This window comes from Lepidochelys kempii, chromosome 1, assembly GCF_965140285.1.
Source record: "Lepidochelys kempii isolate rLepKem1 chromosome 1, rLepKem1.hap1, whole genome shotgun sequence".
Classification (NCBI taxonomy): Eukaryota; Metazoa; Chordata; order Testudines; family Cheloniidae; genus Lepidochelys; species Lepidochelys kempii.
The window spans coordinates 152,266,137-152,292,230 of NC_136380.1; the positions used below are offsets into that span (position 1 = coordinate 152,266,137).

A 26,094-nucleotide genomic window follows, 5' to 3' on the forward strand; every position below is an offset into this window, starting at 1 on the left:
TATGAAGGAGGGGGTCTGTGGTGAGTGAGCCCATCCTGCCTAGCTCAGCGGGGGTAAGGGTAATCACATCCGTTCCATCGTCCCACAACCGTAGCAGCCAGGCCAGCAGCGATTGCTTGGGATGCTGCTTGAAATGCTGCACGAAATCCTGTATCTCGGAGGATTTATATTCCCGGATAAAATCCCTTCCTACCATTTGATTGTTCTCCCCATGCGGTTCCTTGTATCATGTCTCGACAATGGGTCGCAGTTGTGGGTACAGTCCCGCCTTCCCGGCATCCCCCTCCCTGGGGGACTCGTCCTTGCTTGTCTCCCAAATGTCTCCACCCCAGGTCTCTGGATCCCAGTCGCTTTTGTGTACCAGTACGCGTGCGGCAAGGGGACGCACGTCTTGCCGTCCTCCCTTTCGCCGCCAGCGGTTCGCAATGCGAGCCGCCATAACCACGCAGTGGTGCTCTAACCTATCAGCCCGTTTGGCCGTACTAGTAATGACTTCTTGGGTTAGTGAACAGGCCTCATTTGCTTGCTGCAAATCAGCCGCTAATCTTCCCATCCTCTGGCGCTGAATCAGCAGTGCCTTGTCCACTGCGTGGAGCGCGGTCAGGAAGACCCATCCCAGGTCTCCCGCCGCTTTTCGCTCTGCAGGTCCTACTTTGTCCAGCCGGAGCTTGGATATCAGTTCCTCCAGCCTGACTGGGGTAACCCCAGCTCCTGCTCTCGCTGCGGCCATGCGGCAGGGGCAACCAACCCCACCAGCTTGCGCGCCACCAGTGCCCACCGTCCTGTGGAGGGCCACCAGGGGATGTAGCTCTCTACCTCCCCCTTATCCTTCCTTCCCCAAAGAGGCATCCCTCTGCTGGTATCCTGTTTGTGAAACCAATTGTGCCCGCCAGAGCGGGGGGGGGGGGGGGGGGGGGGGAGATACCAGCGAAAGGAGGACACTCAGGCCTAAGAATAGTAAACTATGCTTTATTGAAGGAAGGAAGAACTTACGCTCCAATCTGCACGGGGAGCCCCTAGGTCACACGGAGGAGCTGCAGGGGACTCTGGCCGTTCGGGACAGCTGACCAGGCAGGACTCTGCTGGAAGGGAGTCCTCTGCAGCGCTATATTCTCCGCGCTTATCTCGGGGTTACATGGGGTCAACAGCTGGTTACATTCTTATATATATAATTTATGCTTATTACATAAACTGACTCGTTTACAGACAAAAATATGCTGAGCTATACTACAATGTCTTTTGGCAGGGTCTGTCAGACAAAGTTAATTGAAACTGCCTGCATCCTCCGTTTACATCCAGTCACATACTCAATCCACCACTTAGCTCCTCGCCAATCTTCCGCAACCTTGCTCCTACAAACCAGTTGATCTGTTTCACCAGCTTCCACTGAGGTTAGAGTTTTTTAATTGTTTTGACTCATTTGTTTGTCTGGGGGATAGGATGTTGCACCAAGAGGTCAAGTAGCTATGGATTCTAAGCTACCCTAATGCTCTATGGTTAAAAGATCATCTCAAATGGACTGCGCTGTCTGAATTCTAATTATTATTCCTGCCTCCTCACACGTGCATGCATCTTAATGGTCCTTTGCCAAGAGCAGCAGATTTGTGGCTTGCTTCATAGCTTATGCTAATACCCTGCCTGTTGATCAGTTAGCTTTCAGGGTTCACTGTGAATTTTTAAACTATTTTATGTCACACTGAAGTAGCCATGAAATTTCCTAAATACAAGTTCAAAAGGCATTGGAAACTGAAATGCAGCTTTCAAGCAGATTCAAAAGTAGCTGCCATGGACAAGTACGGGAGACTTGCTACCAGGCTTTTGGGCTTGTGGATGATCCTAGGAAGAGATGACCAGAATCCAGAGGGCTGCTTTCCCCACTCCACTATGGAACCAAGATGAGCCCTCCACCAGCCTCCAGTGCACCTCACCCCATAGAAGTCTAGGGAGTGATGACCCACAAGCCTAGTCCCCCAGAACCATCACGGGGGAGTGGTCTGTCTTGCTAGGCCACTTCTTCTCCTGGCTAGATGGAGGGATCCAGTGGTGATAGGCATGTTGGGGTACTACACGCTCACTGAATGGATGGAAGTGTCTTGTGCTCCCAGAATATAACATGAGTGTAAGCTCACTGTGACTGTGTGTGATGGTAGGAAGTGAAACTGACTACACAAAGCAATGTCAAATGCTAGCTGTAAATAAATGCCTGAAGTTTTTTGGTTTTTTTGGTCTAAACTTTCCTTTTGGGTTAGGCCTCTCAGGCAGTTAAATAAACGAACAAAACAAAAAGCTTGGCCTCTTCCCCACAGAACTAATGTGATCTAAATATAAACCAGGGATGATATAGAGGGGAGTGGGCGGAAGGATAGGAGGAAACTGGTTACAGTAACAGGCTTACAGTGGTTGTGGTTAGTAACACATCCTCTTATTATTTATAATGTAATGTAAGTAGAAGGAAATAAATGTAAGTAGAAGGAAATAAAAATTAAAACTGTGTGCATTACTAAGCACAGCAACTGTTTAAGCCTATTACTTCTCCCTCCTCCCCACTTTATCATTACTTTTTTACAGATAGTTCACGTAAGCTCCTTGGGACAGGAGATATAGGGATTTGGTTTTTTTAAATGTCTATTTAGCCTAGTTTTGTTGCCCTCTTACACTATATGTATAAACCTACAGATAGGTTAAGATAAGATAAAGGTTAAGAGTCATGTAGGATTCAAAAAAGGACAAGACATGATTATGACCCAATTACTTTAAAACTTTGATTTTTTTTTTTTTTTTACAGTGTATATAAACCTTTGTGCTTCAGGGCATAAAGCTAAGGGCTTGTCTACACAGAACTGTAATGGGAACTATAGGCGAGTGATTTCTAAAGTGCATGAATATAATGCACATTAATTGGTCTTTGTAGACCTTGCTGGTGCATGCTAAAGGTTCCCTCATGTGGTTTATATAGTATGATTTCAAACAGTACTATGGTAAAGAGCCTGAGGGAACCTTTAGCGTGCACCAGCAGGGTCTACATGGACCAACTGATGTGCAATACACATCAGTATGTTTTACAAATCACACCCTGGTAATTTGCATTACTCCACTGTGCAGACAAGCCCTAACTGATCAAGAGTAATAAAAACTTTTTGTGGGCATGTTATTTCAGAATTTTCTATCACAGGATTTTTTTGCACCTGGCTCAGAAGCATCTGATATTGGCCAATGTGAAAAAAATGGATTTGAGAAATGTCTTCTAATAGGTCAAAAATTAAACAATGTAGAATAAAGTGCTCTGGTCCTGAAGTTTCTGTGATGAACGTAATTTTTTGATCCAATAAAGGTTATCTTGTAAAATAGTATGGAAGGCAGTAAGAGGATGAATGTAATGTTGGGGAGGGATATGAGAAATCAGCACTACTCCCTGAATTTTGGGACACTTGCCAGGACAGATCCATAGTTTCCAAAATATCTCTGCACCTGTAATAACATGCTTTATTTATAAAACAATACAAGATGGAGGAAGAAGTATAGTAGTAAGCTGCTATCTATGATGATCTGATCCTACCAAAGGTAAATGCAGCCAAGGCAAACCATCTTTATTTTTGGTAGAAACAAAATGAAGTAACTTTACAACAATCAATATTTTAAAATTGTTTAGTGAGCTTTTCCATAGTGGAACTCCACCAAACCTAGTTACACCGAATAAGATAACATTTCGTATCTTTGCTGTATTTGAAGATAAAAAGACTAACAAAGTTAATGGCTATTAGGAATATTATTCCAGTCATGGCAGCTACAGCTTATAACATTAATGGGATAGAAGCTATCCCAATGTTTTTACCCATCCACATCTTGCCCTAAACCAAATAATCTTTCTTAATTTACTTTATTATATATCTGAAATTCAGTGCACCATGCAAATGTTTTCATACTATACCTGCCTCCCAGACAAATGCAATATTCTAGCGCTTAACTCTATTTGTGCTCATATAAAGGCTGAATTCTATTTTATTTATGCCTGCCAAGCATTGGAGTTTGAATTAGCATTGTGTATTCTAGATGTATGTAGGTTCTAACTTTTGGAGCCTTGTAGCAATTTCCAATACAGTTTGAAGAACCAGGGTTGTTATAACTTTTTTTTTTTTTTTTTAAGGACGTATTTGCCATTTGACCAAATCAGAGTGACTGTGAAAAATAATTAAAAATAAATAAATCAGAATTGCATAAAATTGAAGCAGTGCTTTCAAAGTCCATGTTAAAATGCAAAGCAGATTTACCGCAACTATTAGATAGTTACTGAATATCTTTAGAATAGGTAGTAAATAAGAAAAAAATCTTTAAGTGTTGTTTGAGATATGCCAGAACTTAAAATGGCTGCCACTCAGTGGCAGTAACAACTTAGATCTTTTTATAATCAGTACAAATACTTGAAAATTTACATAATTTATGCATTGACTAAAATATAGGCCCCAATCCTGCAATTGCTTACATTCACAAATAATTTTACGAATCCTGTGAATGTCTCATGTAAGTCAATAGGATTGCTCAGATCAGTGAGCTGAGCATGTGTGTGAATGTCTGCAAGATGGAGGCCTTAGCTATGTCACTAATTTTTAACTATTTTATACTTATTACTCCATAGTTATTACACAATTTTAGACTTGGAGTATAGGCAATACTTTATAAATATAATATAAGGATATGTTCTGTATCATGTATTTGTGCTTAGAGAGAATAAGGCTCTTTTAAAAACGTGGGCATCTCGTACCTACACAAACTCATTTATTTAGCTCTACAGGATTGACTACTCAAAGTTTAAAGCAAGGCCCAACTCTAATTCTACTGAGGTCAACGGGTGTAGAATTGGGTCCTTTGTTAGGAAAGACAACTACTTAAACTGGATCAGGAATGTGCAAGGTGCTCACGTCATGAATTTTCCTACATTCTTCTAGTCACTGAACCAATCATGTTAGGTCAGATTAAACTAGTTTTATAATTTGGTGAATTCTTCTTAAGCAATATGCATTGAGTGCTAATATGAACAATGCACCCAATCATGTTTCCACTTAATTCAATGACAATGTTCCAAATGGTATTTGAAAAAAGATCATACCCTTTAAAAGAACAAGAGTCCACTGAAGAAATAAATGCTTTGGCATGATGAAGTCATTTTGTTCCCCAAGCAGAAAAGCATAAATGTATAAGTTGTTTGGGCTTTTTACGCTTGATCAAGTAACTGTGGTGTTCATACAGCATCCATGCATAATATAGAAATCGCCTTGTTTAATCAGATATGAGGCACTCATACTTATCATTCAACACAAGGAATGTTGTAAATGTAATAAATTCCTAGTCTGTTCCCAACTGCATTTTAATCTGGCTGTTTCTTAATACTTGTATCCTTTCATCTCCCTTCTGCTGATTAGATTACTCCATCTCTCTGTGAGTAAAGTGTCAGTTTGCCTACGGCTACACTGCAGATGAAGGCGTTATTGTAGTGTGGGAAGGCATGCCTGTGTTGTTTTTTTTAATCTAGCTAGTACGGATAACAATAGTGTAGACATGGTGGCACAGGTTTCTGTATTGGCTAGCAACCTGAGCACATACCCGGGCTCACTCATGGGTTTGTATTTAGGCAGCTAGCCAGTGCAGTCACATCTATACTATTATGCTGCCTAGATTAAGGCAAGCATGGGTATGCCTACCTGTGCTAGTCACACCTTCACTTGAATTACAGATGTAATCTTTTGACCCAAATATCCATATTTTCATTTGATCTCTAATATCATGGCATCTCCAGTTTAACATATCATCAATCTGGAATATTTAAATTGCTAAAATTTGCTAAAGAAAAGCCAGCTGTCACAAGTTAAATTGAAAGAATTTGCTCAGAATGTACACTGTGTGTAGTGGACTTTACAGCATGTTCATACCTTTTTCTTTAGTGCACAAACAGTATTATATAATGGCAATATGCTTTGAGATTTTGATACTTTCTGATCTTAAAGGCTTTGGTGTAACTTAATATTTGTATTCCAGTCAGCTACAGGACAACAGCAATGGCAAAAACATTGACAATGCAGTTCATAGTCCGGTTTTCCCATCTCACTGTGCAGGTACCTAAAAGATAATTAAAAAAAGATCAGAAAATAAACTTGCTCCCCATACCATCTCTGTTAAATGCCATTACATTTCACTGCAAAAGACCAGAAATTTAGAATAAAAAAACCTCTCACTCATTTCTCAGAGGAAATGTAATAGGAATTTGTAATCCTCTCCATAAAGATGAATTTACTCTTACCTTTTTCTCTTTGGATTACAGAAACTAATACCATCAAAACTGCATCAAACTTACACACACTACTATTTACTAATAAACTTAGTTTTAAATAGGATAAAAACTCCAATATAATATAACAAATTAAGTTCTCTCTATAAACCTGGAGAAAAAATAGCTTTTCCTTCAACTTTTGATTCTGCAGCTAAAGAGACAAGAAATGTAAATAGTTATGGGGTGTAAGAGTGGAGTGATAAGCTCTGATTAATGACTTCCTCCTGTCCTCATGAACTAATAATTTTCCTGATGTCAGAGAATCATTTCTTGTTCTTCCTTATCAGTCAACATATAGCGTTTGATAGTTACTTAAGCTCAAAGCTTACCTGGCACAGTCACAGGGAGAGAAGATTGGTTCAGAATGAGTTTTTAAAAACATTGATTTAAGAAAGTCCTTGGCACCCTGCCAACAAGGAATTCCCCCTACCTCCATGTTCAGCCAATGAATCAATACTTTCAAATCCTTTTAGGCTCTTTTGTATGTAAAAGAATCTTCCATGGCAAAATAAGAATAGACTCATACTACACTTATGACATTAAGAACATAGATAAGAATATGTGGTTTTATTTACATGGACATAATGGGAAATCAGCAAAAGAAGCTGCTGCTCTGACATTTCTAAAGCCACCAATATATACATACCCCAATACAAACTCTGACCTGAATGTACTTATTTATTAGAACCTATTTTCTAAATAATGACTCAACTCAGTCTTGTGTTTTAAATGCAGCCTTTTAACCTTTTTTTACAACAGAATCCTGGTGCCTCATTTTAAGTCCTTTCTACAGTACTTGAAGAAACTGTCTTGGCAGGCTTGAAAGCATTCTAATAATCTTACCACACCACATTGTGAACTGAAATGGGGGCACTTGGAAATAATGCAGAAGTTAATAAAATAAAGGAACATGCAACTGACTGCAAGAAAGAAATAAAAGCTATAATAACATTAGTCAAAGTATTTCTGCTTTAGCTTAAAAAAAAAAAAGCCAATTCTTTATTCGTGCCAGCTTCTCTTAGAGTAGGGCAGTCCACTTATAATAAGTAGGCAGACATTCAGTATTGCAAATTTACATTTAGAGCACACACTACTAATTAAATCAGTGTCCCTACAATTGAAGATCTTCTATGGGGACTAATTTGCACAATCTTTCTTTCATACTGAAGATAGCTCCACTGGTATTGCTAATTTTGTCATACCCCAGTGTTCTCCATCCATCTATTATTCATTCAATCCGGGGTGTATCTGTTGAAAATGCATACAAGGCTTCCAGTTCTGGATTTGGTGGCTTTTTGTAATCAACCCTTCAAACTGCTAAAAATACTATTTGTAACACAGCTGAGCAACAGGTAGCACATTCACTGTCTTATTTGACTTGAATCTGAATGAGGGAAACTTACCATCAGTTGTGGTGTCCCAAAAGCACGAGCTTGCTGTGTGGAGACCAGCTCCACTCTTCTGCATCACTGCACAGGTTACTGAAGGACAGAGTAATAAAATCAGTTTTTTTCATTAATAAAACAAGACTGATTAATCTGCAGACCACGTGAAACTACCATCATGAAACATGTACTGTAATTGGAAGCCTCAAAACACAGCCAAGACACATTCATTTAGTAACAACACAAGAATGGCAGCCTGTTCCCTTTATGTATTTGTTATATCACACTGTTGTATACAAGCTCTCATTTTACTGTCCTGCAAGCCTTCAGTTACCTTCTAACTAGGTCTCAAAACCAGGAAAGCTATTATGCAACACTCCTTTAAAAATCTTAATTCTAAGATTTTTAATATGAAGTCTACTGCAAGTGTCTAAATACTGATCTCTCATTTTTGGAGTAATTGTTTAGATATCTTCTAGGCTAGGCAGTAGCACAGATAGTGGCAGTGAAGACATGGCTGAGTACATAGCCACTGATTTCAGGTTCAGCCATGCCGCTGCTACCGTGGCTACACTGCTATTTATACTCATGCTAGCTCTCAGAGAGCTAGCATGAGTATGTATACACAAGCAGAGGAATCACACCCCTAGCTCACAGTGTAGACATAACCCTAGTAGTATGTAAATAACTCCTTTCCCAGAAAGCTCATTCGTATGACTAAATTCCCTAATTATCTTTTAAAATATTTAGAATTAATTTACACTTGAAGGCACAGCCATTCACCAAGTTGGTGTGAAGGCACAATGTCCCACTGTGAGCTGCAGGAGGAATTGTGCCTGACACAGATGGTGCTTTTTGGAACTCCTCTGAGCAGAAGCAGCATGTAGTCTTACACCATCTTTTAAGTGGGTGCAGCATCTAGCATGGTCCAGCTGCCTTTGAAGAAGCAAGTGCCAGCAGCAGCATGAGCTGGAAGGAGTCCTTGCACCCCATCCAGACTCCAGCGAGAATTGGAATTCATTTGCAAATTGGATACAATTAACTTAGGCTTGAATAGAGACTGGGAGTGGCTAAGTCATTATTCAAGGTAACCTATTTCCCCTTGTTTTTTCCTACTCCCCCCTAGACGTTCTTGTTAAACCCTGGATTTGTGCTGGAAATGGCCCACCTTGATTATCATACACATTGTAAGGAGAGTGATCGCTTTAGATAAGCTATTACCAGCAGGAGAGTGGGGTGGGAGGAGGTATTTTTTCATGCTTTGTGTGTATATAAAAAGATCTTCTACACTTTCCACAGTATGAATCCGATGAAGTGAGCTGTAGCTCACGAAAGCTTATGCTCAAATAAATTGGTTAGTCTTTAAGATGCCAAAAGTCCTCCTTTTCTTTTGTGAATACAGACTAACACAGCTGTTACTCTGAAACCTGTCATAAATGTCTAAGTGATTAAGCGCAAACACAATGAAATAATACGGACATTTTCTCAGTTCCTAATCACAAGGGGGAGGGGAAGGGGGGTTACAGTACAGGAGAAAACTAAGAGGGTATGTTTTTAAACTTCAAAGTACCCCCTAGCTTGAAAACAAATTCTTCCCAGCAATTACTCATCTGAATTGTATAAGGGAAAGTATGGATACTGGTACTTACCAATGTATTTGTATGTTTTTCCTAGTTTTACCAGATGTGTTAAAGATTGCTCCACTATAGTTGCAGTCCACTGATTGACTTTGTTGTGATTGTAATCTACCTTGCCCAAAATCCCTTCTATGCACTACAAATAGAGAAAAATCAATTGCACTAGTAATACATCAATATGAAATGTCTCAAAACAAACCATGTTTAATAGAGTAACTCCAAATATTTACTAAACAATCCCAGAACACTTGCAGGGCAACTGAGTATCTTAGAATAACCATTTGAAATCAATTTAGCTCACTGCATATCAGTTGCTGAATTGGAAAATAAAATGTAACTCAGAATCCATAGATGCTGGGAGATTTACTATATATTCGTCTGTCTAGCTCAAAGGTACAACTGATGTGGTAAAGTGAAGCTGTCAGCAGAAATGTATTGCAGAAAAAGACTTAAATAGTTAAGACTGCAACATGACTTCTGTTTAAAAGTCAAGCTTTCTTAAAAATCGACATGCTTAGTTCGATTCTTTTGAAAGCTGGTGTGCCTCAGGAGAGCACAGATCATAATTTGAAGTAATTTGAGGAAAAAATAGCCATTTTTGTTTCTAGCTTTTTTTTTAAAAAAAACAGAGCTAGGGACCAAACTATTGATGTGATGTGGGTCAAAATGGTTTCAATCTGTTTTATCAAGGTAGTGCATGGCACCCTTTAAGTGAGAAAGGGTGCATGGGAACCCAAATTGCGAAAGGTGGTATTTAAAAACATGTTCAAGACCCTTGCACAGATGTGTTGCCTGAAAGGATTACAGCTAACATGCACCAATAAAGGGGGGAAAAGTGAGAGGGTTATTATGCAGCTACTTTATGCTTGCCCAGAGCATTTATGTCCGCACGTTCCTTTGAACCAGACGTTTCTCGTCTGAACCTTTGTACACCGACACAATAAAGATTTAATAACTCATGTTGCTAGCTACAAGATGTCTTTTGTGTGTTTTTATTTTATGGGGAGGTTTTATTGTGCTTGCTGTTAGGTCAGCCGGCAACCTAACCAAAGTTTTGTTATATCAGGTGGGGAGGAGACAGAACTTTGGGGCAGGGGAGGGGTTGCAGCTCCGAGGGGGCAGCAAAGGAGCAAGAGGTAACTCCCTGATCTTGGGGGCAGGTTAATGTGGTTTCCAAAGACACAGCATGGACGTTTGGAACTAACAGTGCAGGTACCTTGACTGCTGAGAGAAAAGGAATGCGTGTTGCCAGAGTTGTCAACATGCGGATTCTGGACAATTCCTGGATCACAAGGTTGCAGAAGTTTCCCAGACAGCAAGGTGTACACCATGAGAAGGTTGATTTGGGTTGAGACAGGTGCCCTGCACTGGCATTGTGTTTTGCCCACTTTGTGGTGTGTAACCAGCGATTTGAGGCTGTGATTTACCTGACACTGTGGCAATTGACTTGGATGGAAATGATCTGGCTCTTATTCCTGGTGTTCATCTCATACAATGTATAAGAGCAGATTTGAACCACATCAGAGATGTGTGTCCAGGGACTGTGATAGTTTTCTGATTTGTCTGAGTGTCTGCATAATTGCTACAGCAATAAGATGAAAGCTATGAATAAGTGTTGGAAGAAGATTAATCAGAAAAATGGATGGTTCATGGCTGACCAAAAAATGTCTACTGTATTGCACAGAAATATTACGATCTCTGAAACCTCACTGTTTTGGAAGCTTGGGTACTTTTACTGGATGGGGTCAGAGGATCTTTCTCTCAAACATAAAACTGTCTGTATTTTGGAATAGAAAAACATTTCTCTTGCTGGCCCTGCTACAAACTCCACCCTTCAACCATTCTGAAACCTGAACAGAAACACCATCCCACTGTAACACAGTTTGTTTTTAACTCCAGGCACTGCAAATGAGTTGGGTTATGAGGGGATGGTGGGGGGGGGGGGGGGGGAAGTAACAGCAATAGAAACTTTTGTATACCAGGGTGTGAAGACTTCAGGGAGATGTTCCCATCACCACAAGTAGGGTATACTGGGTACAGTAGTGGGGAGGGGGCCTGGTTACAGGGGGGAAATGTAGTGAATAGGTCAGGGATATGGCTAGGGAGGCGTGCCACAGCAGGTCTAGTGGGGTCCAGTTGGGGTGTGCATGTGGGGGGATGGGAATGGTAGGATAGTGGTGGGCTGGCTGACTTGGTATGCAAATTGTGGGATATGTGTACAACTGCCTAAATGACTACTAACCCTACCACCAACATATCTTTTCCTGTTAAAAAGACTAGGAAATTCAATAGTAAAAGACTAGGAAATTCAATAGTAAAAAACTAACTCTGTATTAGTATTGTTTACTTTGTGGTAGATAGTCCCCTTCCAGAACACTCAGTGGAGCAAAACTCAAACATCTGAAAACTAGGAAATGCAATTAAGGTTGACCATGCAACCTTAACTGTGCCCTCTTTCAGAAATAATCCAATATGCCTCATTAACACATGTAACTTTTACTATGCCACCCTAAGAATTGTTGAAATGTACAAGCTTTTACAATCCACTGACTAATCCCCAGGAATCCAGCTAACATTATGAAAGGACAAAGTGGGGGAGGGGGACAAAGATTGTCCAATGCCACTTTCTATCTACCCTCTTCAAGCAATGCCCCAGTATGCACATATAACATACTCATTAGGAATGTAAAAGCGGTTAAAAAAGTAACCATGTGACTAATTAAAATTGTATCGGTTACACGGTTAAATATTTAACCGAGGAACTAGGGGTGCAGGGGGTGCTGCAGCACCCCCACGTTTTACACAGGGCCCGGCCATGTGCTGGAATCCTGTGCGGGGGGTGTGTGTGTGTGTGTGTGTGAGTTTAATCATTAACGGAAACCAATAAAACAGATAATGCTTATCGGTTACCTGGTTAAACTTTTACATCCCTAATACTCACACTGGGCTTTGGCACTGTAAGATTCAGGAGGTTCCAGATCCTGGTCTAAACTCATACACTTAGCCAATTCCCCAGAAAGAATACCACATGTATATAAGAACCACTTCACAGGCTTTTACAACTCACAGGATACCATCTCAAACATACTTTCACTTAACCATCATTAAAGCATTAAAATCCTTTCATTCTACCATGTCATGTTCTGCTGACAATATCCTTTGTGATAAAAGTCCTTTACCAACATAATCTACACAATGATGCATACTGCATCCCGAAGGTGCGCATACACCTCTTCCCTCTCCTCATTCATGAGACAGTGGAAAGCATAGATCTCTTCTTATCACAATCACAGCTCTGTCATACACCTCAAAGTAATCCATAGATCTCCCAAATACATCTCTACCAAGCAGAGCTAATTACGGTCGCCAACATTCAGTACAGCTACACCTGACACTGACCACACTCATTTTTCCTAGAGTGCATGTTGATAATAAATGCTTAGACTGCTCTCCCAGCTCACTACTGACAATAATACCTTTTGTAATAAAACGCCTGTGCCCTGTAAAGCGTATAATGTGCAATTCTGCACTGAAATAATGCATACCGTATTCTGCAGGTATACATGCAGCTCATGCACAAAGGGTGAAAAACAAAGATCTCCTCAAATTACAATCAAAGCTTTACTACGCACTTCAAAATAATCCAATCATCATCATATCCCGAACACACCTTTACCAAACAGGCCCAATGAGTGCCTCCACCCTTTAGCACAGATACACAAAACACACTGACTGCACCTGAAGTGTATACAAATAACTCCCATTGGCTACTGCCAGCTCCAGGGAAACATAGGGAAGGTGGCGTGTGCAATCATTTTTTTTCTTTTTGTCCTTTAATAGTGTTAGATTGAGTTCTGTGGGTGAGAATGAATGAGTTGTGAAAGGAGGCAAAGAATGGGTATTTCAGCAACTGTGGGGTTGGCAGAGTAAAGGTAAATTATTTGCGTATATTGGGGCATTGCTGAAAGAGGGCAGTGTTAAGGTCTAATGCCTGGGCAACCTTAACTCTTCTGAAAACCAGGAAATACAGTTGGAGTTTTGCTCAACTCAGCGTTCTGCAAGAGGATCACATACCACCCAGCAACCTTAACGTGGTTTTTTGCCATTAAATATGTTCTAACAATTTTGTCAAGTGAACATCTGAGTTTATTTCACAGTGAGAGAACTAAAATTTCCCATTACTCCTACTGATAGACTGTGGCTGCCTGGAATGCTGAGGTGTCACTGCTTTTGTTTTGAAGTGCAGTATTGGTTCCTAAATGCTACTAGAACGTAAAAAAAAAAACCTTTCAGTAAAGTAACATATCCAATGGAAACAATACACATTGGTTTAACCCAACAGGGTAAACTTAAAATGGTGAAAAACTGAAAGCATTCTCTGTAAATTTAATCCCTTCTAATTCTTATTAAATTGCAACCTCTGTCATAAAGGAATCAAGTCATGTGAATTCACATGTTGAGACTAAATATAATATTGACCAATCTTAAATTGGAAAGAAATTAACATCTGAAAAAGGTCTATATAATTAAATGAGACAGTGTACAATTTTTAGAGCCAGTGATGTAAACCCCATGCTCTCAACTCCCAATGAAGTTATTTAGGAGGCCTATGCCCGGAGAACAAGCAGGATCAAACCCCTTAGCTAGTTTTGATCAACCTTTATATACCGTGCAACTTACAGGAAGTAAGACAGGGCTGTTGACTTCCATTTATTACTTTATACTGTTTTATGAATGTTTATTCAAAATAAATCTTCTCAAGATTTCTAGTCTTTTTAGAGCTGCATTAATGCTAGACAACAGTATGGTAGCTTTAGATAACTTTTGAAATGGGGGATGGATACCTGGCTTAATTCCCTGTATTAGATGCCCCCCCCAACAAAAAAGTGTACAGTATTTGTCCTTACCTTGAAAGGCTGTGTAAAGAGCTGAACGGTTTATCTGACATTATTTTTGTGCTTGCTGTGCATACTGGAACAGTTTTTTGAAATGTGCAGTTTGACAGGACACGCAGAGGCTGCAAAGTCCTTCAGGGAATCTCATTTTAATACACTATCTCCTACAGAACTCCACAGGACCTGTAAGCAATAGGCTCTGCACTATTCAGTTGCTGGTTGCCATGGTGTTACATTTAACAAATTCTATTACAGACTATTCATCATAGCCTACTTTCCCTTGTATAAAAAGGCACTAAAATCTGTCTTCAAAACTAATTCCAAAATTATATTTAATAAATAAATATGCATGTATGCTAAAAGTGTGAAAGTATCACTGAAAGTGACCTGCAGCTTTTTCTAGATATTGTATTTCATTCAAGTCACTAAAATTGTTAAACATAGCCTACCTCCTTAACGATGTTGTGGGCTTCCTCAGCATTGAAGGTCATCTATAATTTAAAGAGTTAAAAGTATAATCAGTTACTTATAGCATTTCATATTATTCTGGGGAGAAAAGAAATACTTGGATCTAGTTTTCCTTACCCCAACTAGAAAAGGCATAGGACAAGCACCACATCCAGGTAAACTGTATTTTAAACCCAAATTAGATCAAAAGTAGTTTTAAAAATACCTCCACATTCTCCAACACAACACAGCTGCCATCTGGCATTAATCCCTGTCCTACAACCCCCTCAAAAAGAAGTTTTAAAAGATGAGGCCTGGATACCAGGGTCCAAGCTCATTTTTCCCTATCCTAAAAGATTCTTATACCATGCCTCTTGGCATGGCTTACATATCATGAATATCCACCAGAACAAAAGACTGAACTGAACTCCCTTCATAGGGATCCCAAGCCCGCTCCCACTGAAATGAGGATTCCTACTGACAAATTTTAACAGAAAACCATAAAACAGGGGATTGCAATCCTAGTACTAAAACTGCTGACTGTTTTATAGGCACTAGAATGCCAAGTCACTTATTCAGAATTTTTTTTTTTCCATTTAAATCATCAGTCTTCTCTGCATTTGTCTCCTGGTTTTCCCTTCTCATCTTTGTTATTTTTCTTCTCTGTTGCCTTCCCTCCATTAGTTTATTCCACATGTTACTTTCTCCCTCCACTCCCCCACATGCTTTACCTAATGTATATCACTTTGGTGTTGGGTGCTGTCTTTACAGACAGAAAGATGCATAGTAGTCTACCCAGTGAGAAAGTACTAATTCTCATAATTTTCACTTTGTTCTAGTGGTTCCTAGAAGTGGAGAGGTGTGGTTGAATAGAATAAATCTGGTTAGTTTAATTCTTCTACTTTGGCTGGGGAACAACATGGCAAAATGAAATAAATAAGGTCTTGTCATTCACTTTACTGTTCTTAGAGTGAGCCCAGAAGTTTTTTTTGCATTTCTTGTCAAAGAACTCTGTGATTTGTGCTTTGGGGCACCCCCACGAACATGATACAGTTCTGTGGTGACCTAGAATCCTATTTTCGACGTCTCCGACTCAAGGGATATTTCCAACACACCTCTGAACAACATACTAATCCACAGAGACCTCCCTACCAACACTAGAAAAAGAAGGATTCTAGGTGGACTCCTCCTGAAGGTCAAGACAGCAGACTGGACATAGAGTGCTTCCGCCGATGTGCATGGTCTGAAATTGTGGAAAAGCAGCATCACTTGCCCCACAATCTCAGCCGTGCAGAACACAATGCCATCCACAGCCTCAGAAACAACTCTGACATCATAATCAAAAAGACTGACAAAGAAGGTTGTCATCATGAATAGGTCGGAATATGAACAAGAGGCTGCTCGGCAGCTCTCCAACACCACTTTCTACAAGCCATTACCCTCTGATCCCACTGAGAGTTACCAAAAGAAACTACAGCATTTGCTCAAGAAACTCCCTGAAAAAGCACAAGATCAAATCCGCACAGACATCCGCACAGACACACCCCTGGAACCCTGACCTGGGATATTCTATCTACTACCCAAGATCCATAAACCTGGAAATCCTGGGCGCCCCATCATCTCAGGCATTGGCACCCTGACAGCAGGATTGTCTGGCTATGTAGACTCCCTCCTCAGGCCCTACGCTACCAGCACTCCCAGCTACCTTCGAGACACCACTGACTTCCTGAGGAAACTACAACCCATCGGTGATCTTCCTGAAAACACCATCCTGGCCATTATGGATGTAGAAGCCCTTTACACCAACATTCCACACAAATATGGACTACAAGCCGTCAAGAACACTATCCCCGATAATGTCACGGCTAACCTGGTGGCTGAACTTTGTGACTTTGTCCTTATCCATAACTATTCACATTTGGGGAGAATGTATACCTTCAAATGAGCGGCACTGCTATGGGTACCCACATGGCCCCACAGTATGCCAACATTTTTATGGCTGACTTAGAACAACGCTTCCTCAGCTCTCATCCCCTAACGCCCCTACTCTACTTGTGCTATATTGATGACATCTTCATCATCTGGACCCATGGAAAAGGAGCCCTTGAGGAATTCCACCATGATTTCAACAATTTCCATCCTACCATCAACCTCAGCATGGTCCAGTCCACACAAGAGATCCACTTCCTGGACACTACAGTGCTAATAAACGATGGTCACATAAACACCACCCTATACCGGAAACCTACTGACTGCTATTCCTACCTACATGCCTCCAGCTTTCACCCTGACCACACCACATGATCCATCGTCTACAGCCAAGCTCTGCGATACGACCGCATTTGCTCCAACCCCTCAGACAGAGACAAACACCTATAAGATCTCTATCAAGCATTCTTACAACTACAATACCCACCTGCGGAAGTGAAGAAACAGATTGATAGAGCCAGAAGAGTTCCCAGAAGTCACCTACTACAGGACAGGCCTAACAAAGAAAATAACAGAACGCCACTAGCCGTCACCTTCAGCCCCCAACTAAAACCCCTCCAATGCATTATTAAGGATCTACAACCTATCCTGAAGGATGACCCAACACTCTCACAAATCTTGGGAGACAGGCCAGTCCTTGCTTACAGACAGCCCCCCAACCTGAAGCAAATACTCACCAGCAACCACATACCACACAACAGAACCACTAACCCAGGAACCTGTCCTTGCAACAAAGCCCGTTGCCAACGGTGCCCACATATCTATTCAGGGGACACCATCACAGGGCCTAATAACATCAGCCACACTATCAGAGGCTCGTTCACCTGCACATCCACCAACGTGCCAGCAATGCCCCTCTGCCACGTACATTGGTCAAACTGGACAGTCTCCACGTAAAAGAATAAATGGACACAAATCAGATGTCAAGAATTATAACATTCATAAACCAGTCAGAGAACACTTCAATCTCTCTGGTCACGCGATTACAGACATGAAAGTTGCGATATTACAACAAAAAAACTTCAAAACCAGACTCCAGCAAGAGACTGTTGAATTGGAATTCATTAGCAAATTGGATACAATAACTTAGGCTTGAATAGAGACTGGGAGTGGCTAAGTCATTATGCAAGGTAACCTATTTCCCCTTGTTTTTTCCTACCCCCCAGACATTCTTGTTAAATCCTGGATTTGTGCTGGAAATGGCCCACCTTGATTATCATACACATTGTAAGGACAAAAAGAAAAGGAGTACTTGTGGCACCTTAGAGATTAACCAATTTATTTGAGCATGAGCTTTTGTGAGCTAGCTGTAGCTCACGAAAGCTCATGCTCAAATAAATTGGTTAGTCTCTAAGGTGCCACAAGTACTCCTTTTCTTTTTGCGAATACAGACTAACACGGCTGTTACTCTGAAACCTGTCATTGTAAGGACAGTGATCACTTTAGATAAGCTTTTACCAGCAGGAGAGTGGGGTGGGGGGAGAGAAAACCTTTTGTAGTGGTAAACACCCATTTTTTCATGCTTTATGTGTATAAAAAGATCTTCTACACTTTCCACAGTATGCATCGGATGAAGTGAGCTGTAGCTCACGAAAGCTTATGCTCAAATAAATTGGTTAGTCTCTAAGGTGCCACAAGTACTCCTTTTCTTTGTGCGAATACAGACTAACACGGCTGTTACTCTGACACCTTGTCATAAATATCAATAGATAACTAAACCTGTAAGGTTTCCAAAGGTTATTTTTGAAATATAAACATTGTGCTCTAGGAAGATTGTCCCCTTAATCCTTAAAAGGCCACATCCTGAAACTGAAGTTGCGCAGGTGAACCCCTGCTAGTGATATCAATAGGGCTTTGTGCATGGTGCAGGAGGCTGTGCAAGCAGATCCACTTGCAGGAACCAGCCCTAAATGAAATCACTCCCTCTAAAGCCATTTTGCCATTCTCAATTTCTCTGCACTCTTTGAAAGCTCAAGAATTGTGCTAAGAATATATTCTCTTTTTACACAGGAAGACAGCGAGGAAAAAAAAACAACACGTGTGTGGATTTATTCAGCGTGAACTTTATAAACAAACTTCTACACTTGTTTGCTCACCCCACCTCCACATCCCTTCCCCACAGCGACGCTGAAGCCTTCTTGCGGATGATTTTTTCCCTATCTTCTCCCCAGCAACTGAGCGTATGTCTTCTGGTGCAGTAGTGCATCTCGCTCTGCTTCAAACCACTGCCTACTCTGTGTCAAGGGAGCTGCAAGAAGCAGCTGCTGGTACAGCTCTGGCTACCTGCAACTCCCACCCCTGCTAGACCCCAGCCTTGTCCCAGGGTGACTCTCTTCCCAGCAGCAGCCGCCCGGGGCGGAGGGAAGGGGGCTTTCTGGACCAGGGCCCTGCGGCAACGCGCAGCGCCAAGCGCAGGGGATTAAATGGCTCCCCGTGGGGATGGGCTGCTGAGGGTGCACACGCTGGCTCCTTCCGTTTTCTACAGCCGCCGTTTCTTACCCGCCTTTTCGTGTCGGTCGCTGCTCCCAGCAGCGCGGGCCTAGGGGAGGGCGGCTTAATACACCACCCCGGCCGCCGCACGGGGCCCGCTCCGGCCTGCCCCGGGCCCCGGGACCGCCCGCGAGGAGGCGGCAGGCCGCGGGGAATACAACACTCGCTGCCGCCCGGCCCCCGGCCCCGGACGGACTCCGGGCTGCTGGACACGGACACGGACAGGCCAGCGACCCGGGCCCGGCTCCCCTGCCCCGGGGGGGGGGCTCCCGCCCGCGCTGGGAGCCCCCCGAGGCCGCTCGCTCAACGCCCGCCCCGCGTCCCCGGCCCCCACCTCGTCGCTGTGGGGGTGAAACTCCTCCATGGCCCGGCTCCGGCGGCGACTCCTCAGCCCGGCGCGGCTCCGGCTCCGCCTCCCCGGCCCCGGCCCGCGGGCCTCTGGCGGCAGCGACCCCTGCCGGGCGCCGCGGGGAGAGCGCCCGCTCGGCCCCCAGCCCTCCTCTCCGGAGGCTCAGCCGGGGCGGGGGCGGGAGAAAGGAGGCTGCTGAAGGTCGGACAGGCCGGCGGCGGCGGCGGCAGCGCCCGCTCCTGCTCTGGAGTCAATGGGCAGGGGGCTGATGCCTGTGGCGAAAGCCCGTCGGCCACGGCCGCCCGGTGCTGCGAGCTCGGCGGGTGACCTGTCCAAAGGGGGAAGAAATGGGCTTGTGTGCTGCTCCCCCCCCCCCCCGCCAGGGCGTAATAAAGGCTGGACAGGGCTTGTGAAATCGGTGTGTGGGGAGGGGGGTTATTTCCTCTTCTGCTTTTACCACAAGAAATATCGAGTCCGGCTCCCCTGGGTTTGCTGGAGAACCCTTTGAGGTTTCCGGCGCCGCACTGCGGACCGGCGGTGGCCTCCTGGCTCAGGCACCAGGCTGGCACTCAGGAGGTCTGGCTTCTTCTTCTCCTGGCTCCGCCGTTGTCAGAGCTGTGTGGCTTGGGGCAAATTATTAAACTCTCCCTGCTTAAATCTTCCCCGCTGAAAACTGGAGCTAATGCTTAGGCACCTTTGTTAAATCACTTTGAGCTCTTGTGGACGAAAAATGCAGTATAAATTCTAAGTATGAGCGTTTGTGCCTCTTCATTAGGGGCTAGGGTGGTGGGATCTTTCCCTGTTAAACCTTGGCGTTAAATAGGAGTTAAAACAGCTTTAAAAACTGCAGGAAAAATCTTTCACCCTCAGTTGCTCAGTTTTCAGGGTTTTTTTTCCTTGTAACTTCATAATCCCCTCAGTAGTCATAAACAGGGTTTCCAGGTGGACAAAACTAGAATTTTTAGCCTTTAAGAAAGTGGGAAAAAATCCTTTTTCATGTCTTTTTCATATGTCATAAAGCAGCATAAAAGTCTATAGAACCCTTCTCCCTTTGTAGTTCACCTTTAATAGCACCTTGAGTTCTGTGCAGTGACCCTGTTGTAAGGGCAGGAATCTCCCCTGCAACTGGAAAAGAGAATTTGCTTTTATTACTAGTAAATGTTGACAGTGTGCACAATACTGCACAAAACCCAAAGATAGTTTCCTGTGCTAAATAAAATGCCTTTTTGTATTTATATTCCAGTAATAGAGCACCTTTTAATCGTGAAGGGTCTCAGAGCATTTTACAGATTTCAGCTGATAACCGGAGGAATAATTTTTCCCAGTGGTGACTGTACTTTGAAGGTAGAAAAACTGATCAGTTGTTCAGCTGGGCATAGCAGTTCTCCACAACAATATAATAAATGAAGTGAAGAATACCATTTAGAAACTGCAGCTGTCTGTAGGTAGGCAGAATGTAAATGAGAAATTGTCCCTGAGATTTTCTTTTTTCCTGGAATTGGGTGGCATTTCCTTTTTACTCCATAACTGGCATATTTCAGTAATTCTGAAAGACTCTTCTGTGCTGCTGTATGATTGAATATGACCACTTACATCACTGATATTACCACTGTTCTACAATTGCAACAAATCTTTTACAAAGTATGTCATGTAAGTGTCAATCCAGGTATCCTCTTTATATCTGAAGTTATGAATATTGGCCATGGACTTGTATTTTATACATGTGTTATAGTCCTGGGTAACACCTACCAGACAGGATTTACACTGGTACCAGACAGCTATGTAGTGATGGTCCATCAAGGACACTTCACTCTCACAGTGCGCCATCAAAGAAACTCATCCTGCCCAGATAGCTCTTCTTGCCGATGTATCAGTTTCCAAGGGGCCAATGGCCACCTCCTGTGAGTCATCAAAGCATGACCCTGGACTCCATCTTGGACTAGTAATTTTCCATGCACCTGGGCTGTGAGTTTAGTTGGGACAGCAAAATTCCATGCACATGGCGGAGGATATAAAAGGACCCTGACATATCTCCATTTTTGTCTTAATTTTCTCTAGACTGGATTTCTAACAAGGAAGCTCTAAGCAAGGACTGATTACCCCCAACCTGTTTGGGTAATTCCAGGGAGAGAGTTTTGCAAGCTAGCAGTTTATTCCATCATTTCTATGATCCTGATCTATGAACACTGAAAAATCACTTGTGTGTGTATATGATATATTAATCATTTATAACTCTATTTTCTTTTATTATTAAACCTTTAGTTTTTAGTTAGTAAGGATTGGCATCAACATAATTATTGGATAAGATCTGAATTATATATTGACCTGGCTAAGTGGTTGGTCCCTTGGGATTAGAAGGACCCTATATTTGATTAAATTGGTTTTCAGTAACCACTCATCATGAAGTTCAGTGTCTGTGTGGTGAGCCGAGGGCTGGAATGCCTAAGGAGACTGCATTTTTGGCTTCTTTGTTAACCAGTGTGGTGAGACAGAAGTTCACTTTTGTTACTGTCTGGGTATAATCTAATGATAGAATAACCACCAGTTTGGGGTGAGTCTGCTCTATTTCTCAGCAATCTGCCCTGAATGTAGTATTCTCAGCCATGACCCACTGAGGCATGGTGACATCTTCCAAGATGTTTCAGTGAGGCATTTACAATCTCGCTTTAAAAACAACAAAGCCCAATTATTTTTATATCTGCTAGGGAGCCCTGTAATTCTGTAAATGAGACACTTCCTCATGGGAGTAATAACTTTTTTTTTCTTCTGCTTCTAGATTAATTTCTCTGCATGACCTTGTCATGCATCTGATGCAAAGTCACCATTTTACAGACTGGTATTAAAAGTGAATGGCAAGGTAATGTTCTCTAATTGCTGTGTTTAATTGAAAAGGTTAATACTGACATTTACTTTTATTCTTGCACATAATAAAACAATGAATAGCTAATAAATAGGAAGTCACCACTATCTGTTGTTGTTTGAGAGACCGGTTGGGCAACCAGCACAAAATACTGCAAGTTGGAGTACTGAAGTAGTGAGACTTCTCAGTGTTGTAACTTTTGTGATTTATTTTGTTCACAACATAGAAAGACTTAGCCACTGTAACATCATTCTTCTCTTCCCCTAACTCACTCTAATTTGAAAAAGACATTTAGATCTAAGCTCAAGACTGGGAGTCAGGAACTCCTGAGTTCTAATCCTAGTTTTGACTCTGTGATTCCTTAAGAGGGTTGATATATGCCTGCCTACCTCACAGGAGTATTTTGTGGATTAATTTTGCACAGCACTTTGAAAATATAAAAATCACATACCAAATTATTATTTTATTTTTGACTTCAGTCACTTGCCCTGGAACTAGCTTTCAGGTTTGGCATGTGCTGTTTTCTCCCTTGTTTAAAACAGATATCATTATGAGCAAGCACAAATGGAAACCGAATAATGAAAAAATACATGAAGGTTATATAGTTTTTCAGCATAACACATTTCATTTTTCTATTGTATCGCAGCACCTCCTTAATGTTTCATGCAGTGCTTTCTCAAGACTCCATGCTTTGAAGCTATCTCCAGCAAATCAAAATTTTAGATTTTTTTTTTGAATAAATTGTTACTATGGCAGCTAATGGTAACATTCCATCTTGCTGAATGTAAACTAATAGAAGTTTTCTGTCAGATATAGGTGTAGAATATACACTAGTGAGCCGCATTGCGAAGAAGAAATCAGCAATGTGGAATGGGGATTTACCCCAAGGTTGGAAGAGTTCTTTCACTTTTGAGTCTTTTCAGGATGTAGGAAAATATAAAATTAAAATAGCTTCTAGTTCATCTGTGCTTATCTCTTCCCAACCTACTGAGCCATTGCTATTGGCTTTCCATTGTGTATTTTATTTATCTCAGAGAGATTCATCTTTAAACTAATTTCAACAATCAAAATTCTTCCTCTTGTCATGGAAAATGACTAAATCTGTTACTGATGTCACAAAAACACTTATAAATTGAAAAGAAATATTTTGAGCCCCTGTTCCATGATGTATTGCTTGATCATGCTACTTATTGTTTATTACACTAGAGGGAACTATACGCTGGCAAGTGAAGATTGGTAGTTCAGTATAGTTCTGTCAACTGTAAAAGGAACTGTGCTGAAAGAGACTATGCAGAGGTAGATTCCTGAACTGTTTTTTCATGCACTGCAGACTTTCTTCATTTAAATGCAGAAAAGGAGCATATAAATGCAGAGAATGAACAGAGCAGCTTGAATCTATGATTCTATTAAATCATTCTGGTGATATCAAGTAAATACTTGTTGGGGAAGGATGATGATTTTACACATGGGAGCTGTAGTAATCTGTGAAGAGTCTATGCTGCTTGAGAGGATTCAATGTAATGTCAATGCTAATGCTGCTAAAGTATCAAGGGATAATTTTTATATCACTTTAAAAAAAAGTGTTTATTAAACTGCCAGAGACACAAGCAATAAAATTCTGGCATTAGTCTGTCCTGGCTTTCTTCGCCATGTTTGGGCAGATCCTGTACTACTTACTCAGCCAGAAGTCTAATGAGAATTGTGCCTGCATAAGGAGTTCAGGATCTGGCCCATCATGTATATGTATTGTCAAAAGCTATTTTAATAATATTACAAGAAAACTAGTGGCTTGCTAATTACACCCTGGATAATAAAATATATATTAAATAAGAGAGTTCTTAGTTGAGTCATTCTAGGTATTGGTATCTCCATAGCTGTAAATGATCCCTTTAAAGAGTGTCCTGTATGTGTAGGGTCTTATCTAGACTGGAAAATTGCATCATGTTAGAACACCTGTTGAATGATATGGTGGACCAGTTTACATGAGGTATATGTAGGCATAGGTATTGCATTAGGTATATTCATGAGGTATTGTATGCCCATACAGGTAGTAAGGCTAATGCTCCCAGTTGAGGTATATATGCCCTGTAACAGCATTGCAAATAGGAATTCATATAGGAAAGAAGATTAGGTTGGGAATAGCATAGCTATAAGGATCTTAAGGCAGTTAGCCAAGGTACATCAAATACCATTTAACCATTACAGCAGTCAAGCAGACAAAGGTGGAATAATGATTTTTCACAGGCTTACACATTTCATAGAAAAAAGACTGGGAACTGTTAAGGTTTCTGACAATCAGTCCAGAACCTTATCTGGTTTTTTTTTCTGTGCTTTCTTCATGTCAGCAGGGGAGATAAAGCAGAATCTAAGACTGAGAAATTGCTAGATATTTGGTATAGACATTCAGTGGAACCGTAACATGATCGTTGCCCTTGGCATAGTTTGTGACACCCTTCCGCTCCTGCAGCACTTCTGCGGGGACCATCTTGGTGAATTACATCACAGCAGCATATGTCATTGGTCTTGAATAAGCACCTTCTCTGCCTCCGAATCCCCTATCTCAGTATAATATCAAGAGTCAGAACTGCTTAAAGGGGATGCAGAGTGGATCGCTTTCCAGTTCACTTCCGCACCATATTAGTTCCTCCAAGGCACAGCATAAACTGCAAATCCCAAACCGGGAACAGAAATCCCAACATCCTAATCTAGCCCTTGTGTACACAACACTTATCACCTCTGAGGCCTCCCAGGGCTGGGATGAATCTAAAGGAATGGAATTCAGAAATAGAGGCTAAAACAAAAAGAATGCTGTAATTGCTTCTATGAAAACAGCACTAATGTGGACAATAACTACTTGTTGTTTTCTGTACTCCCCTTTATCCAGAGCTGAGCAGTTGACTGATATGAAAAGGAAGAAACAGAGTTCTAAGGATGTCTGAAGCCCTCCTTACAGACTTTCCAAAAAGCCCTGGAAAACTACTGATATCTGGAAAGTGTTTTTGATGTCTGAAAGAGAAAAAGACAGGCAGCTATCCAGCGACGGCATTGAACTGGCTCGAGACAGTGTTGCCATGACGAAAGATGCTGCGGAGGAAGATAGGGACTCCTGGAGGCAATGATCAGGCAGAACGTTCTGTTGGGTTGCATAGTGAAATTAGGCCAGCAGACAGTCGAGCATCTTCAACCAGAACCAGCCATGTTCTGCAGCCCCTGTATGATCTAGGGTACTGGGAACACCAGCCTATGTTTCCCGCAGTAGACCTGCAGCAGACCTGCAGCCTTGCTCCTAGAGGCCACTCACTTCCCCAGCTTCAGCACTGGGTAGTAAGAACACCACATGGGAGCCCAGCACATCTGCACTATCCAATGCATGTGGCAACTGTGACCCCAATATGCTACCCTAGAAGGCAGAGGGTCTAGAAGAAGCAAAGACAAGATGTTCACCTGCGTGTGAACAGAAGTCCCCTCCCCTGACTTGTTGTGTGTTGCCCTCTTCACCCCACTGTATGTGAAAGACATTTTTTCACTTTAAACCTGTGTTTGATGTTGTTTTAATCACTATGATCAAAGATTGTAACATTTTCTAAGTTTTATTTTTGGTTTTTATTTATTGCAATAATTTGTGCAATAAAAAACATTAAGTACCAAAGTACCTGCAATGGATGGTACACACAACCCACAAATTTTCAACTGAACAGCAGTGTCGTAAGTTTTTATAAA

At 41.8% G+C, this 26,094-nt stretch overlaps 1 protein-coding gene and 1 long non-coding RNA gene across 2 annotated transcripts; one reads left to right on the top strand and one right to left on the bottom strand.

Annotated features, from left to right (window-relative positions):
* Positions 1-953: 953 nt before the first annotated feature.
* On the bottom strand, positions 954-19,141 carry DYNLT3 (dynein light chain Tctex-type 3). The gene is made up of 5 exons (XM_073358217.2): positions 18,777-19,141; positions 14,689-14,730; positions 9,357-9,480; positions 7,726-7,803; positions 954-6,111 (listed from the first exon to the last, which is right to left on the bottom strand). The coding sequence occupies exons 1-5, from the start codon at positions 18,879-18,881 to the stop codon at positions 6,035-6,037; spliced, it is 426 nt and encodes a 141-aa protein (XP_073214318.2). The 5' UTR covers positions 18,882-19,141; the 3' UTR covers positions 954-6,034.
* On the top strand, positions 18,858-25,942 carry LOC140916566 (uncharacterized). Its single transcript, XR_012160548.2, has 3 exons — positions 18,858-21,716; positions 22,291-22,371; positions 25,259-25,942. It is a non-coding gene; the product is annotated as an uncharacterized LOC140916566 (long non-coding RNA).
* Positions 25,943-26,094: the final 152 nt, after the last annotated feature.